We start from the raw sequence: 17,696 nt of genomic DNA, 5'->3' as shown, positions 1-17,696 counted from the left end.
TGTAGGCTAAACTACCCAACAGTTTATATAAGTTAACAGTTGTAAACATCTACAGCAGTAAAATGCAACACAATAATGCAGCAGTAATAATATTAACACAGAAAATACAAGTTATCCTGAGACCCATATAAATGAGTTGACATTTTACAATAATTAAGCTTTATATAATTTGTTGTTTTTGCCAGCCCCAGAAGGTGCTTAATGTAACCAGACATGACTTTACCCTGAACACAAACCCTGCTGTTGTGCTCAGGCTGTTCTCTCACAGGAGCGTGTGACATTCCCCTTTGGTTTGCTGGAAATACAAAAATAGGAGAGGACATACCTCCGTAAAACAGAACAGAATTTCTAATTTACTTCATGTAATTATTCATCACAGTGTAAGTCTATTTCTAGCCAAACAGGGAGGAGATGCTTAAATGGACCATTATGCAGAAACGACAGAAGATCAATGATCTTAACTAATCATATGCTAATAATGCTAAATATATAAACTGCACTTGAATTTCAAGCATTAATCAGCACAGTGCTGATTCATGTCTGACATGCATTAAGTCACATTCTGTATCATGTGATTTAGAAACATGTCATGCATGTCTGCACCAGCTTCTGTAAAACACTGTGTGCATAAAGGTGGACGTACTGAGAGAGATATCAGTGTCTCAGAATGAGACTATTTAATGCAGGCTACATTATTAATAAAATCCCTAAGAGAAAAGCTTACATCATCAAAGTAAATCCACTTCCCTTTGAAACAGACCCTACATGTGAAATTCCAAGGTTTTCCACACAAACAACGGGATAACAGCAACAGTGGGATCAAATTACACGAACAATATAGGGTTTTGTTGCACAATCTTTGATAATGATGCGTTTCATCTTACGTTGAATGTGACAACACTTACATTATGTGTAAAAGACATCAAGAAAAATGTAGGAAGCCTGAGCTGCCACTAGAGGCCAACATTAATCAAATGATGAGTCATATTCATGGCGTCTTTGTCTGGGAGGCTAACTAATGTCTCTGCTGTTCTTCACTGTCTCATAAATCCACTGATTGGTGTAAGCGAGTGCGTTATAACAAGGATGATGAAACTAATGATGCAATTTGCTTGGTGTAAGACTGCAATCCTAAATCATTTTGGATTTGTTCTCTATGATTACTTTGTTTCCAGTTAATGTCCTTTATTTTAAAACATATAGTTTATGTACATATCAAGCATAATGCCCCAATCCAGTTTTATATATGTTATATTGTTGAATTACAATGATGGATTCATTAGTGTTTTTTGCTGGTAAGAGATACAGATTATTTCGACTATTTGATATGCTGCTATGAAGATGAACCGATAATAATATATCACAATTCAATATTATAAAAATAAAATGGAAATACTTACACTTCACTACTGAGCTAATGTAAGCAGATGAAATGTAACACAATCATATTAATGGTCAAAACAGTAAAACAATAAGAACACATTGTCACACTAGGATGCCACTAAAAAAAACACAATATTAAACTACTTTGCCCTTTTCCAATCAAACACTGAATTAACAAACTTGTATCAGAAACACAAGGAATTTAGGATGATAAAACTGCAATTGTGTGGAGTGTTATGTAAAAAGATACTGGAGGTAATTTTCCCAGCAGACATTTTGTCACCACATTGTATGAAGAGCACAGCTGTAAATAATAACAGTAACGATGGCTCCTTTACCTTCAGATGCCTCAGGTCACAGTCCTGTTATTATGCATCCACTCACTGCCTTGCCTTTAAATGGAACTGAGGCATCGTTATGTTTGGTATTAGCTTCACCTGTGATATCCTGCAAGGACCTGTCAACATACAGTTGAGGCCTAAATTGTTAGCCCCCCAGGAGTTATGGAACATTTTCCTAAAATTATTCCCAATGTTTCCAGCATTGATAAAACGTGATATAATCAAACATTCACCAGTGCTATTTAGTAGCTTTTGGTATATTTTGGAAAATAAAATACGTTTTAAGGCTATCTTTATATCAAATATAGTGAAAAATGGGTTGGTCCAAAATATTAGCCCCCAGGCCATTAATAGTCAATAGTGTACCCTTTCTGAGCCACAACTGACAACAACCTCTTAGTTCTTTACTAGGTTGGCACAGGTCTCTTGAGGGATTTTGGCCCATTATTCCATTGCAAATGGTTCCAGCTGGTCCAAATTGCGTGGTTTCCGAGCATGGAGATTCACTTTGAGCACCCGCCACAGATTCTCAATAGGATTGAGATCTCGGCTATGTGCGGGCCACTCCAGCACCTTGGTTTTGGTGTCCTTTAGGAACTGTTGGACCAATTTTGATGTGTGCTTCTTTGGGTCATTGTCTTGTTGGACGACCTAAGCGAAGACTAAGAGCAGATTTTTTTCATATTATCCCTCAAAATGTCAACATCATTTTAATTTTTCATGATGCCTTGCACCCGAATAAGGCTCCCTGGCAGCCTGAGGCTGCAAGACAGCCCCACAGCATGATGTGTTCTTAGGGTTGAAGGCCTCTCCCTTTCTTTGCCAAACATAAGCAACATCCATGTGCCCAAACAGTTCCAGTTTAGTCTCATCAGACCAAAGCACAGACTTACAAAACTCATCTTTACATTTCAAATGTTCAAGGGAAAACCTCAGTCTAGCTCTGATGTGCCACTCTTTGAGTAAAGGGGTTCTTCTGGGACGATGGCCCTGAAGCCCACCGCGATGAAGAGCCCTCACAACTGTGTTCCTTGAAACATCAACTCCAGAAGAGGCCAGGTCAGCAACAATCATCTTGGCAGATGTCCAGGGATTCTTGCTGACATCTGACTATTTTCCTCTCCAGAGTTCTTGAAATCTTGCGCTTTCGACCACGCCCAGGTTTGTTTCTTACAGAATTTGTCTCCTTGTACTTCGCAATGATGCAACGTACAGCAGTGCTAGACACTGTGAAGCGCTTGGAAATAGCAGTATAGCCTTCCCCCTTATCATGAGCCTCCACTGTCTTCTTTCTGAGCTCAAGACTGATTTCCTTTGTCTTTGGCATGGTGAGTAGTAGTATAGTCCCTCTCAATAAGGTATTCAAGTGCCTGTTTCTTGGAGTCCTTTTATGCTAATTGAATGCTCAGGTGTGGCTTGAAAGCTGATTGGTTGATTAGGTGTGGTTTGAAAGCTGATTGGTTGATTAGGTGTGTTTTGAAAGCAAAAATTCACATGGGGTCTAATATTTTTGTCCAACCCATTTTTCACTATATTTGATATAAAGCAAGCCTAAAAACTTGTTTTAATTTCCAAAATATACCAAAAGCTACTAAATAACACTGGTGAATGTTTGATTATATCAAGTTTTATCAATGCTGGAAACATTGGGAAGAATTTTAGGAAAATGTTCCATAACTCCCGGGGGCTAATAATTTAGGCCTCAACTGCCCTTCCTTGACTCTTCCTTTTCAATGGAAAACTGAAGCCTATGTGCTTTTGATCCAATCCAATCCATTTTATTTCTATAGCACATTTAAAAACAACAGAGTTGAACAAAGTGCTGTACATCAACAACTGTATAAAAACATAGTATAAATACATAAAAACAGACAGGACATGAAACAAATGTAAAACACGAGACACTGAAACCAGATCAGAAGCCACAGACTGAGAAACGTTCCTACATGACGTAAAAACAATACAAAACACTAGTAATATAAAAACCCAAATGTAAAAGCACAAGTGTCACCTGGTCTGTAAATGCCAGGGAAAAGAAGTGGGTTTTTAAACGAGATTTAAAAACAGGCAGAGTTGGAGCAAGTCTAACCTGGAGGGGCAATTCGTTCCATAACTTTGGAGCTACAACAGCAAAGGCTCCGTCTCCTCGCTGCTTCAACCTTGATTTAGGGACTACCAGAAGGAGTCTGTCAGCAGACCTCAGTGACCGTGTTGGTGTGTATGGTTTTAAAAGATCTGCCAGGTACGGTGGGGCTAAACCGTTTAGGGCCTTGGATGCGAACAGTAACATTTTAATTTGGATTCTAAAACAGACTGGTAGCCAATGTAAAGAGGCGAGTACAGGCGTAATATGTTCACGCCTGCCTGTCCTTGTAAGGAGGCGCGCAGCAGCATTCTGGACCAGCTGTAGGCGTGACAAGGAAGCCTTGGTTACTCCAATATACAGAGCATTGCAGTAATCCAGTTTAGTGGATATAAAACAATGTATTACCTTCTCAAAGTCATTAAAAGAAAGGAAAGGCTTGACCTTTGCTAAAAGTCTTAGCTGAAAGAAGCTGGATTTGACCACAGAGTTAATCTGTTTGTCTAGTTTAAAATCACGATCAATCCGTACACCCAGGTTTGTGACAATGGGTTTCACATATGGGACAAGAGAATCCAGCACAGGCCGGGCATTGGGGCCACCACTGGGTCCAAATATTATGACCTGTCTTTTTTTCATTGAATTTTAAAAAGTTCAAGGCCATCCAGGCTCTGATGTCCTGCAGACAGTCAGACAGGCGTTGCTGAGGGTTTGGGTCATTTATTTTCAGGGGCATGTAGATTTGCGAGTCATCTGCATAAAAATGAAATGAGACACCCTATTTCTTAATGATAGCGCCCAGGGGGAGCAGGTACAGGGAAAAACCATGACTTACTCAACAAGTTATTTTACCTTGCAGGACAGTGGAGTTGCTGGTTTATCGCTGCCTTGATTTCGATGACTGTGTTAATTATATTGTGTGACTTTGGTGAATCCAAACTTACCTTTTAAAATACCAACAAGGTCAAATTACTTGTCAAGGTCAGATGGCTTTAAAGAGACTATAGATTATTATTATTATTATTATTATCATCAAAGATGGATATAGAGGCTTTAGTTCCTTGTAGCGGAGAGCTGTCTGACGACAATGAAAAGCAGTGAAAATATTCTAAATATAGTATACGCTGAAAATCATAATACATCTTATGGTGGGTAATTATTTTAGGTATAATAAAATGTGTTTTGCTGCTGCCGTTGGCCAATGCATTACATTGCTTACCTTCCGTGCTGGTACTCGTTAAGTATCATTAAGTACACCTTTGAAAATGTCATTCATTAGAAACAGAAGGCAGTGTTAAGTGTTACTAACGACAGCCCTTCTGGCATGCTTGATACACTTGATTCAGCATTGCTAGCTAGCAAGTAGGCCTACTCTTGTTGTCCAAGTGGCTCTTGAAGAACTGCTGGACTCGTTCCCACAGATCGAGCTGAGCCTCTGAGTGGGCTTTTGGCTCCCCACCAAACGCCACCTCGCTCCCTACGGCTGCATGAAACCCAGAGGGTCAATGAGGCATGTAAGGGACTTCCAAAAAGTGTCCAGCTTTAGGGTATGTAACAACCTGAAAAGACTCTTTGCCATGACTTCTTAGCGTAGCAGCAGCCTGGTTGGCAAATAAAACACTGTTCCAGTTGTGGTCGTCTTCAGAAACAGCAAACAGGAAGTGGCAGCTGGCACGTTCAATTGGAAACTGTGACGCCCTGTTCTTTTCCAAAGAAGGGTCAGGTAAGCCATTACGTACATATAAAAGCCCAGAGTCTGTGAATGTAATATTCTTCAGGACAGGGGTAAGTGGTGGTATAATGAGGTCTTTGTAGTGTAAAGGAATCGCAGTATTTGCGTTGCAGCCATTAATGCAGACGGTGGCTGAGATCCCAGAGAGGAAAGAGGACATGGACAGAGCCAAACCGCCACTGTGAGAGATCGATATGATGCCGATCCCCGGACCTTTAACCTGCATAGAGATTGTTTGTATTAATAATCAACTTTAAAATATTGTTCCCCTGCTAATATGTCCTAATTCATAAAAACAACAACAATGTCTTAATCACATCCAAAACCGAATTAAATACACTACGGTTGCAACCGACAATTGTTTTCATTACTTCTTGTTCTACATATTATTTCGCCATTTTTTTAAATTAGTTGTTTTAATTTTTAAACAATGTCAGAAAAAACTGGAAAATGTTAACAATTCCTAAAGCCCGAGGTGATATTGTCTTGCTTTGCCTGACAAACAATCCAAAATGTAATCTGAAACTATAAAAATATTCTGTCCGACTCATCAAATAAAGAGAATTATCCTAAATGATGCTTTATATTCATCAGTTTCTGTCCCAGGCTTAGACGTGTGCCTTCAGAAAGTAGCCAGCAGGTGGCAACATTGGCACGGTTCATTCTAATATGGGTCAATATATCTAATACATTCTCAGTTTGAATGTTATTCATCAGAATTATTTTTCCCAAAAGGTGCAAAACAAAGACAGAAGAAATGGAAGGGATAACATTGAGATTCTACTAATATAATTGTGATTGTGTTTACTGTTTGAGTCTCAGACACTAACCTCTGGCTGTCTCCTCAGATATGTCACAGCCTCGTCAAAGTACTCCAAATCCAACTTTTTAGGGTTTTTTGGTAAATCCTCATAGCCCATATAGGCCAGCGCAAGAACAACAAACCCTTTATTTGCCAACAGGCTGGCTCTGGGCTCTGTGAGACGTCCACCAAATATGTACAAATCCACTATTCCTGGGAATGGACCCTCACCTGGAGAAAATCAAATATGTGTGAGTAAAAGTTAAGCAGAACACTCTCCAGTCGCTTAAAACACAACTAACCTGGTGGTATGAAGAGGACTCCTCGTATCCTTCCCTCTTGCACAGGTATTCTCTTCATCCCCTCTGTCATGTATCCTCTCTCGTTGGTTTCAGAGGCTAACAGCTCACCAGTCTCTGCACTCATCGCCTCGATCTCCACAAGTGTTGGGCTGAGCACATTCTTCTTCAGGAGTTTACTGTGTGGAATCTCCGGTGCCATGGCCCAAAACAAGCCCATGGGCTCCACTCCGGTGTAACTGCCTCCCAGAGAGGGTGCACGGCAGACATCCACCTGGCCTGTTTCATTTGCTTTGTACAGGGCAGAAGCCTTGAAAACCCGCCCTCTGTCATCAACTAGTCTGGACCTCAGTTGGACTTGTTTGTGAGGAGTGAGTCCCTCTACTCGTACCTGCACCAGTTTATCAAAGAGACATCGAACGCTGGGGAGAATTTTCAGTCGGATCTGCGAGTAAGCCATTACAGCTCTCTCTCTGTAATGGCCTGGGTGTATGTATCCCTTTAATCAGGCCTTATTGGTACAGCTTTGTGGTCACCACTTCTGTGAAAGAAAAGGAAACATTTAATAAATGTCATCGCTTTCACAAAAATAAACAATCTTCTTTTTTAAATATGTATTTGATGTCACACACACACAATACTATTCTTTGCCATTCCATATAGTTTTTTTTGATGATTGTGTTTATCTTGGGACCCACAATGTATATGTATGGAACAAGCTGTAATACTCTGCACTGAACACGAATTCCACCAGCCTGGCTGTGTGGTCATTAAAGATTCTAATCTAATCTAATATTTTTTGACAAAATACTCTTCCATCTGTTTTGTTTAGTGACTGTGTAATTTTACATGAAGAATGCATTTTCTATATTGTGTCAACAGTGCCATCGCTAAACTTAAACAGTAGTCAAGTCATGATCAATAACTTTACAAGGTCATTATATATTATGGCCCCTGCACAGATATTAAGGGGAAGGTACAAAATAATCATGTGGTGAAGCCAAGGCCAAAAGTAAACTGCAATAAGATGCTTGCCCACCAACAACACTTGCAGACATTTTCATTAGACACAGTTGGGAAAGCACACTGGTGTAAAACTGAAATTAATGATGGCTGACTTACATTTAGCTGCTTTGATTTCAAGTCATGATACCTTGGATGCCTGCTGCCTCTAACTGGAACACTTGAATAGAACAGAGCCATTAATGTTATTAGTAACACTTTTTCCTGTTATGACAAGTCAACAATATCTACAGTGAAAGAGTCACATGTGCAGCACCTGGGTGGTTAGATAAATAACACGCAGTAGCCTGTCCTCAGTTGAGAGAGTAGAGTTCATTCATGTTTAACTGGGGGAAAGGTCAATATAACACACCTCACTTTTCTGAAAACGGATAAATGAACCGACGACATGTAGTTAGCAACTAAAACAAATAAAACAAACTGTACGTTATGGATAACGCCGGTTAGCTAGCTTAAACATACAATGAGCTAATATTAGTTAGCAGTGAAAGTAATTATGTAGGTTTGAGCAATGGTTTATGTTTAACTTTATCGCCTTTGTTTTACTACAAACTACTGACTGGTTTACGCATACTGTAAGTATCTATCAAAATGTATTTCAAACAAGCCAGAAGATGACTGATTGGCATACCTGTACAACTACGAAGCATTGATGTAAACAGAAAGCATGGAACGTCCACCATTGAAGCAAGTGGGAGAAACCACTTTGCTAAGAAGGGGGAGATCCGTTTTTGCATCAGCTTCTTCTGGGTTTTCTTTAGTTAGTGAGTGCACTGATTTGAGTAGTCATGATTTAACGATATGGTCCTTTAAATTAAATGTATAAGAAGTAAAATAAAAGGAGAAGTCTGTAGCAGTACGACGCCAACATCAGGGGTTCATCCCTCTTGTGAAATGTAACCCTTCCATATATTTGACAGTGGTTCCTGGGCAACCATTAAGAGATTTTAACTACTCAAACATGAGATAAAATGTAATAACTACTTATTTTCAATTAGTAATAATGAATTGCCACATACAAATAATCGACTTCAGGATCATACACATGTTTGTAGGAAGGTGAAGCAGCCACTAGATGTAGCATTTGCACAGTGTATGTATATTTGGGAAAGCAGGAAAGGTTAAGACACCCTTCCTATACAAGCAACATTACATTTTGATCTCCTTATAGTGTATATGTTATTTGGAGAATGCCCTATAGTGTTATCACCATGAATCGGCCTACAATAGGAAAAGGACAGGACATGATAGGAAACTCATTTACACCACATGTTCCTGCTGTGGAATAGATTATCTGATTAGATGTTGGACCACCTTGCTGCATATATTTTCATATTAATGAGCTAAATAGCAAAACACTAGGCTCAGCTGCCTCTTGTTTATCTCTAGGGTACATGTGTGGGTCTTGTCAGAGATTGTTTACATGACTCAAGGACATGTCAAGGGGTTTTTCAGGAGATGTATTCAAGTAATCATTATTTGGCCACTGCCAGGGTTTCCAAACCTCTGGAATCATCAAGGGATAGGAATCCTTTATAGACAAAGCGGGGAAATTAAGGCAGGAGGGGGATATGCTGTAAATAGAGACTAGGGAGGGAGCCAAAATTAACAGGAATTGTAGAAAGGGAAAGTAAAAGTGTATTTAATAGCTATTCAGTGGAAAACATCAGATTTATTGTTAGTGAATTTCCTTCCTCTGCCTTTAAATGTTGATCATTAGCGACCTTTGCACCATTTGCTCCGTGCAATAACATCATAACAAATAAAGTGAGACATTATTATAGACCATATGGACAATACAAGACATACAGTATCAAAAACTTCACAAAACACTATAATCCTTTTAAATAAATGTCTTTAAAGTGTCTACAAAATAGTGTCTTATTGTGCTAAATAGTAATAATTGTAATTTAAAGAAACCTATACTTAAAATGGAAATGAAAAACAAGATAAAGGATTGATTAATGTATGATATGGATGAATTTATCCTCATATTAAATCTGTTTTATATTTTCCCTGCCAACGTTTCTCTGTAATAAACATTATCTGGATTTCCTAGCTGCCATGCATATTTAATGGTTCCAGAAAAACCAATAACCCAATTAATATTGATTCAATATTTTTCTAACGCATCCATAAGACCAAGATGTTTGCAAATACTTTATGAATTCTTGCAGGCTAAGATGATGATTTCAAAAACAAACAACTTCCTCTTTTGATGCTTGCAGTGACACATTATGTTTTGCAGGTAGTACAGAGTGAGCTGCGGTTAGGTATGACGAGAGATCTCACTTTCTATCCCTTCTGAGTAAATGAAAGTAACAATCCCACCCACTCTTTTAACTCTTTTATCTGCAAGCACATTATGTAAATACAGTGCAGTACTTAGTATCAAATAATGGAATATACGAATACTGTTTAGGCACATTATGACCACACGTATATGTATTGTATATACTCATCCACTGGTGAGTTTAACAACTACTGCATCTATTCATATGCATGCCATGATGATGTTAAGAGCCTTTCAAATTGTATAGCTATAGAGGAAGAAAGAGGTAGACAAAACCCAACATAAAAGATACCTGTTCTATAGACCTAAAGTACATAATAGGTAAATATAGGTTGGCATGGACACATTCCTTTTCATTTCTCACAAATAGCTGTACATTTCTACAAGAAAAGTATCAATAATGATTCATTTGGTTGCTGATCATTGAAGATACAAGTATTTTATTATATTTTACTCAGTTCCTTACATAATTATATTTTGTGTATTTTGTCTTTATTTTTCTAATTTGTAACGGACATCCCCCTCCCCCCCCCCCCCACTCCAATTGCTCCCCGGGCGCTGTACAATAGCTGCCCCCACTGCTCCAGTCCTAGACTAGACTGGTACTAGGATGGGTTAAATGCAGAGGCCAAATGTCAGGGTTTCATCCCCATTCTATTAGTGTCTAATTTGTAGCATTTGCAGTTGTTATTGTTATTCTACATTCACCTGTTTGCACCTTACAAATTATGTATCACTTGTATAGACTCTTATGGCACTACTTCTATTCTATTTTATTATATTTACTTGCACTATTTTATCTGTTTATTGTGTTGCACTGTTGGAGGATCCTGGGACCTAAGATTTTCATCGACATAACTACACTGTAGCTATGTACGAATCACAATAAAAGCCTTGAATCTTGAAAATATTGATGTATTTTTCTCTCTTTGTGTGCATTTTCTTTTGTCTCACCAGCAAAATGCGGTGCTTTTATTCTGAAGTCGAGCCCTGTGTCAGAATAGGATCCGCCCTTTTTAACGAGGTAGCCATGGAGACCGCGCAAGAGCGAGGAGGCAGCTGGTAGAGCGAGTGTTTCCGCTCACCTAAAATAAAGCGCCGAGGACAAGGAACAACGGAACACCACTGACGGAGCTACACGACGAAAACAACCATCATTTCTTTTGTATTGTCTCACCACATTCTGGTTTTGGTGTCTCCATTTGTTACGACCTTTTAATGCCTCGAAAGTGAAGCAGAGAGAGGAGGGCTCGTCGCTGGTAACCTTTCCGTTGGTGAGTCCGTTTTGTCTGTTTTTACGCAAGCTAAGCACGCATAGGCCACTACGAGATCTCTCGTCTTTCCTTTTCCTTTAGTTAGTGTTTGTATGAAAACAATCAGGAAATAATAGTACAAACCCTAGTGCGACATTTATTGATATATGTCAAGGAGAATTACTAGTTGTCAATGTTGTGTTTGCCAACTAACTAGCTTAAGTGTGTTGATAATTAAGCTAGCCGTGACACACGTTAATAAGCTAACTGTTAACGATAGGATATATTTAATTTCTGACACTTATATAGTACGCTTTAGGTTTTTATCAGATATTCAGAGGTGGAAGAAGTACTCAGTTATTGTACTTAAGTAAAAGTAGAATTATTACCACAGTGTAGAACTACTACAAGTAAAAGTGCTGCAATGCAAATGTTACTCAAGTAAAAGTATAACAGTATACTAATATACTCCAAAGTACAAATCGTTCAGGCTGGTCCATTTCGGAATAATGTATACATTTGGGATTTTAAATATAAATGCATTATTTGTTTATCACAGTTTAATTTGATTAAATATGCATAGTGCAGGGTTTCTTGTTGATGTACTACAGGTGTAACTAAAGTCTTATTTAAGTGTTGATTATATTTCATATCGTCAATTCAATGTAACTAAAGGTATTGCATTAATGTAATGGAGTTAAAGTACACTTTAACCTCTGAATTGTAGAAGTGGAAAGTAGCAACAATTTTAAATACTCTGTGGGAAGGTATCTCAAAATTGTACTTAAGTAAATGTACTTTGTTACTTTACACCACTGTAGATATATCATTACTTTACAAGTGTAGGGAGTAAGTCCATACTCTAACAGTTAACAGCTTTAATGTTACTGTATTGATATTCTTTTCATATCACGAGAACAACAATACAGTTATCAACCTTGTGGCACAATATCCACATTACTTACGGTGAATTAACTTAAGACTGACAAAGACCTTACCATTGTTTGTGTAGCTACTTTAATACAATGTATTTTCTGTGGTGGTGTCTTTGTTTTTGTGTGTGTGTGTGTGTGTGTGTGTGTGTGTGTGTTCCTGGCACTTCACCACACTCTTTGTTTAAATAGCTCGCAGTACAGTTGCACGTGTCGAAGCGTGTGACTCAGCTGTAGAGCTGCCATGAAGTCAGTACACCATGTTTCATACAGTAACAGACTGTGTGATTGACTTATAAGGGCCTGTCTTCATCAGATCATTCCTTTCAGTGTAATTTCCCACTCGCTCGCTATAATGTCCCAATAATAGTTCGAGTCGTTTCCTGTTAGCTGGGCAGAGTAAGATATGACCTTAACGCAGCAACAAAGGCAAGGGAGTCCAACGGTGAGCTGTTTATCATCATAATGGAGGGCGTCGAAGAAATATACATTTAGATAAAGAGAGAAGAATTAGTGTGTGTACCTCTAAACAAATAGTATGGTGTGCTGTGTCAGCCTACCAATGTTTTGGTGAGTTGGGGTTAAAGATTTGATAATGTCTTTGCCAGAGTTTACTGTTGATCTTTCATATACGTTTAAGTACTTAGATATGAGCAAAAAAAAACTTACAATCCTGCCAGGATAAGTCTTTCATTAACAACTCCTACATTAACTGTTGATATTGCTTACCATGGTGCAATATGCTTGGTTTAAAAAAAAGAAAGTAGAAGGGTATTACTGTAAATGTACTCCCCACAAATAAAACCACCGTCATACAACACTGTCCCGTCAGTGGGCTACTTTGTCTAGCATGACATAGCTCAATGATTACATTTAAAAAGGGACCAACACTTGACTTAGTCCAGAGAAAGCCAATACATATTCTTTCATTGCACCTTTTTATGGTTAGTGTTGTTGATGTGCCTATTTCCACTTGATATGTTATTATGCTGTTAAATCATTGTGATCAAAGGTACACATTGTTTGTGTACATATGTGAAGGCAGCTTATTTGTGTTTTTCTGGAGCTGTGAGTTGTACCTTCTATGGCTTGATTTCAACTTAAAGACATTACCACTGTGGAACTGATGAGTTAATTGTTGTCACAATCAGCCATTTAACTCCTATTGTTGACAGAGTTGTTTTGTTCTTCCACATTGTTCACACTCTGAGAATCTACAGCAGTTATACAATGGGCAGCTCTAATGTTTCTTGAAGTAAAACCCAGAGTGTGACTGCAGTAAGCTTTTGACTACTCCCAGTCCAGCATTCAGATGCTTTTCCTCTTTGACAGCATAGCTTAGAGAAAACACATTGCGAGTACAGATAAGAACACTGTGTTTGACTTCACTCCCGTTCTCATATTCCCTCCCTCTTATCACCACTGTCAACATAACATATGGCAGTGTTTCTCCTGTTTCATCGTACTGTTTGTCTTTCTCCTGTCTGTTTCTGTCCCGTTCCTTGCAGCAGTACAGAAGGATGCTCAGGCGCTGTGGGGCTTAACACTACATAATACTTCATAACAAAGGGTCCTTTCTGTGCTGCCATGCAGAGCCCCTTCCCTGGGCTCCCTCAGCAGGCCCGGGCGGGCTCTTCCAGCAGCATTAGCATTGGGACCTATCGAGTGAAAATCTCCTCCCGGCTCTTTCTTTGGCACACTGAGTGCTCTCTGTTCCCGGACACATGCCTGCGCTGCTGCTCTCCTTGGCTCCCTTTGCATTCCAGGAGCCTCGGGCAGCTGAAAAACTGCAGTAGCAGCCTGCTGGCTGGCTGGTGTCTGAAGTGGAGAGTTGCACACTTTTCCCCCAAGTTGAGGATTAAACAAACCAAGTATTTTTGACGTAAAAAAAACACCAATTTCCTAATTAAATGGAACAAAACATTACCTACGCACATCCCAAGTACGCCACTGCTGTTTTTGCAGTGTCCTTTAGCCCTGCATCATTGATTATCTACATTATTACATCATTATGTACGGATTGGCTGACATACTTCATGTCATTCTAAGGTCTATATAGAGTATTTTATCGCTTTCTCCTTGTATTATTCTTCCTCTCAGTTGCCTTTTTGTTTTGGTGCTTTCATTTCTACAAAATATATATCATATTCTGTCAACCATCCATTCCAGTGACATTTATGTAACTGAGTAGTCATACTGCAATAATGGCTTGAAGGTCAGTCATTTAGAAAGACTCTGTAAGGACGGCTATTTAAATGTTTGCCTGTTCATGTACAAATGATTCGGTAAGTCTGATGTTACCTGGCTACATGCAGCTGTCGGCAGGAAGCGGTGTTTACGTGGTTTGAGAGGAGATGTTGTTCCAGGAAACTCTTGAAGTTTAAAATAGGAGCGGCTTCTTTAATGTGATCTGTCAAGCTGAACGTCTTTGGCAGTGTCTGACAGGAAGCCCACACAGCTGCAAGTTAGAAAATTAACATCGAAACTTTAATTATTTGTGTGCTTTTGCTGTCAAACTGCCTGCTGTGTTATCAGTCATATTAATGTGCATACAGTCACTGCAATCATTTAAAGGTCTTCAATACATTCCTTTCACTCTCTGTGCTACCTTGTTCCAGCTAATTGGAAGACTTTCTGGGCTACCTTAGCACAGAGTTAATGACTTTGTCCTTTCCCAGACGCTCTTGTGTGAAAGCAATTAAGCTATTTCTGCTTAAGTTTTCAATTTGCTAACACACTGGTCTGTCAATATTCTGCCCTCAGCCTTCTCCGGAGGTCGGCCCTGCATTAAATATGCTGTCCTAATTGGTATTTACATCCAAACCAGTGCCGTTAAATAAAAACATGCAATATGTTTTTGCCCTACCTGGTTCTTTTGTTTGTCCTTAATATTTCTAAGACGCTCATCTGGCAAGAGGTCCTCTCTGTAACCCCATGCCTTCGCAGCAGCGCTCTGATCCCAACATGGACAAATGAGACCGTGTCTATGTATCAAATGGCTGGCACACGTCCCCTGCATGTGTTTTTGACTGGCTGCCCTTTGGCTCGATGCGGTGCCCGATCTGTCCTGCCAAATCCGGCTTACGTCACTGCCTCCCACTTGCATGCGCCACATGCAGGTACGCCTCTCCATCCTAATCCTAGAGACGGAAAAGGTGGCAGGCAGTAGGGGGCCCGGATGTTTGTGTAGGGAACATTTCTGATTTAAAATATAACCCGAAAGGCGATTACAAAAACAGCATGAATGTGAAAGTGTGTGTTTACTCTTTCTTCCCTCATTGCTGTAGTTCCGGGTCAGCTGTGCCAGTGGCCACGCAGCAGGTCGGCAATCAAATTCTCGGCTCTCTAAGTGCAGCCATGCCATTACCGTGGCCATTAGCTCAGCAGCCTTGTGTAACTGTAATAGGCCCTCTGCCCTCTCTTGAGGATGTGCTTGCTTGCCAGCTAGCTAGTTTTTTCCACAAAATGCAACTACCGCTGCTTCATCCCAATCTCTCTAAAGCAGCATAACAAAGACTGTGCACCTGCATCTCATTTATGTAATGGCAGTGTGAGTTTCAAAGCTTCCCCGAAATCAACCAACACATGCTTTTAGGAAGTTGGTTAAGCTGGTATCATGGAGAGAGATTAAGGAAGAAAGGATGGGGTTTAAATTGTAGTGTTTTTTTCGCAGAGATTAACAACAGATACCACTTTTATTAGACAGGAACAGACCAATGGTACCCTTGTTGGTATTTAGTGGCGCAAGAGACAAACCAGAAGCTTATTAGGCGCTTTTGTAGACTTGTAAAATCAACTTTAGGTCTGTCATCAGCTCATACTGTATGTTGGCCATATGAGCAGCTAAGGAATGCTGGACATGTTCCAGTCAGCAGCACCTGAGGAGCTTTTCTTTAGATCCTATCAAACTCTATTGCTAATACCATTGTGCAGCATATGGCAGGGTAGCATCACAGCTGTGCAGACGGTGGTGTTGCATCTGTTTGTCGCTCAACTGTAAAGTACTGTCTTTTGCAAAAACCTGCTAATGACAACATTCAATAAATCCACACTGCTTAAAAGTGTTTTGATTGTGTGCATTTTGCATGAACAAACTTGTATTGAATAAAGAACTAATACAGAGTAGGGATGCAACTGGCTCCAGGAAGTCATACACATATTCAAACGTAGCTTATTTAACAATGAAGCGACAGTAAAGTGCAGCTCCTTGAGCAAACTCCTTCAATGACGATCAGATATTTGTTTGCAAAGTTGCCGTAGTAATCTCTGTTTTGCGCTGACTCTCTCTCTCACACTTTTAGCCTCTAATGCTCATACCTCATCAGCAGCATGGACCTGTTTCTCCTTCACATCCTTTACAGCGGAGTGCATTGGCTGCTTGGTTTACTTCCCTCCCTTAGCCAAAAGTGTGAATCGAGGGGAACTCTACCGCTGTCTGTCTGCCTGGGGTGTGATTTAAATAGCCAGATTTAGTTTAAAGAACAACAGGAAATGCATGTGGATTCATTCATACTTAGTGTCAGTAAACCAACTCCTACTTGATGACCTGCAGAGATGACTTCTTTTTTTTCTTTGTGACTTTCTTTTCCCCTTGCGGTGGTTATAGCTCTCTCGCTGTGTTCCCTCCTGTCTCTCTCTCTGTGTTGCTTTTGGTTACATAATCCTCGCCGAATGTTGATGGTAATCCGCTTCTCCCTCTCCCCCCTCCCCCCCCCCCTCTCTATGTGGCCTGCTCAGGTTAAGCCGTAGAGGTCTCTCGCTGGTTGTCGGAGGAAAAGATGTGCGATGGAATGGTAGCGTTTCAGACGAGAGCCCCGTCCTCCTCCTCTTCCTGTCGAGCCCACAGGCTGGCTGCCTCCGCTCTTCTCCTCCTCTTCACCCTGCTCCCTCATGGTCACGCATCAGGTAAGACACACACACACACATTTTCTCTGTGTCTCCATTCCCCACATGATGCATATCGATTAAACCGCCATCTTCGCCCCTCTCTTGTGAATTGATTGAGGTTATCTCCCCCCGTCTTGCAGGTCAGTTAGATTAAATTGGCTTCCTTTTTACCCTTGGGTCGGTCGGGTTGCTCTGCCTACGAGCGGTAGCTGAGAGCTCAATCCCATCCACTGTGGATCCATTCACCGGCCTAATGAGTCACAATAGTTTTACTCCGCTATCGAGTGAAATGGAGAGACCATGCTGTCTGCGGTCACATTGCTGTCATAAGGTTTTAATCAGCCGTGACATCCACTGTCCTCTGAGAGCTTTTATCACGGATACAGAGCTTTGTTTGTTGCCCCACGACAACCTCCAAAAGAGGTTTTGATCGTAGTTTATTATCTTTGAGTGTGGGGCATTAGGTTTCCAAATTGATTTGGTTATTGTCCGGTGGACGGAAATGTTGTCCACACACAGTAGACATGGGACATTCTCATCTATCTTAGGATCTAAAGAGCTCTTGTCTTTTTTTCCCTTCTTCCATAGGAATATAATACTAACGGCATGTACTCACTGAACTCGTCACTTGTGCCAGCTTTTCTTTCACTTCAGCCGTCCAATGTTCC

The 17,696-nt window shown here is 40.1% G+C and overlaps 2 protein-coding genes across 2 annotated transcripts in view; one reads left to right on the top strand and one right to left on the bottom strand.

Annotated features, from left to right (window-relative positions):
* Positions 1-3,407: 3,407 nt before the first annotated feature.
* On the bottom strand, positions 3,408-8,502 carry LOC117548666 (acyl-coenzyme A thioesterase 1-like). The gene is made up of 5 exons (XM_034220064.1): positions 8,295-8,502; positions 7,763-7,823; positions 6,644-7,181; positions 6,370-6,572; positions 3,408-5,759 (listed from the first exon to the last, which is right to left on the bottom strand). The coding sequence occupies exons 3-5, from the start codon at positions 7,098-7,100 to the stop codon at positions 5,310-5,312; spliced, it is 1,110 nt and encodes a 369-aa protein (XP_034075955.1). The 5' UTR covers positions 7,101-7,181; positions 7,763-7,823; positions 8,295-8,502; the 3' UTR covers positions 3,408-5,309.
* Positions 8,503-10,992: 2,490 nt separating this feature from the next.
* Positions 10,993-17,696, top strand: part of susd6 (sushi domain containing 6) — a 38,507-nt gene continuing 31,803 nt past the window's right edge. The window contains exons 1-2 of the mRNA XM_034220968.1: positions 10,993-11,230; positions 16,879-17,046. Coding sequence (XP_034076859.1) covers positions 16,920-17,046 — 127 coding nt within the window. The 5' untranslated portion in view covers positions 10,993-11,230; positions 16,879-16,919. The remainder of the gene's footprint in view (positions 11,231-16,878; positions 17,047-17,696) is intronic.

The sequence above is a fragment of the Gymnodraco acuticeps genome, unplaced genomic scaffold, assembly GCF_902827175.1.
Source record: "Gymnodraco acuticeps unplaced genomic scaffold, fGymAcu1.1, whole genome shotgun sequence".
Lineage (NCBI taxonomy): Eukaryota > Metazoa > Chordata > Actinopteri > Perciformes > Bathydraconidae > Gymnodraco > Gymnodraco acuticeps.
This window is presented reverse-complemented; position numbering and strand designations above follow the sequence as displayed.

Coding starts and splice junctions, on each gene's coding strand:
- LOC117548666 (XM_034220064.1), bottom strand. CDS start 7,100: ATGGCTTACTCGCAGATCCGACTGAAAATTCTCCCCAGCGTTCGATGT. Junction 6,573..6,643: donor AGTCCTCTTCATACCACCAG/GTTAGTTGTGTT, acceptor GATTTTCTCCAG/GTGAGGGTCCATTCCCAGGA. Junction 5,760..6,369: donor ATCTGAGGAGACAGCCAGAG/GTTAGTGTCTGA, acceptor ATCTCTATGCAG/GTTAAAGGTCCGGGGATCGG.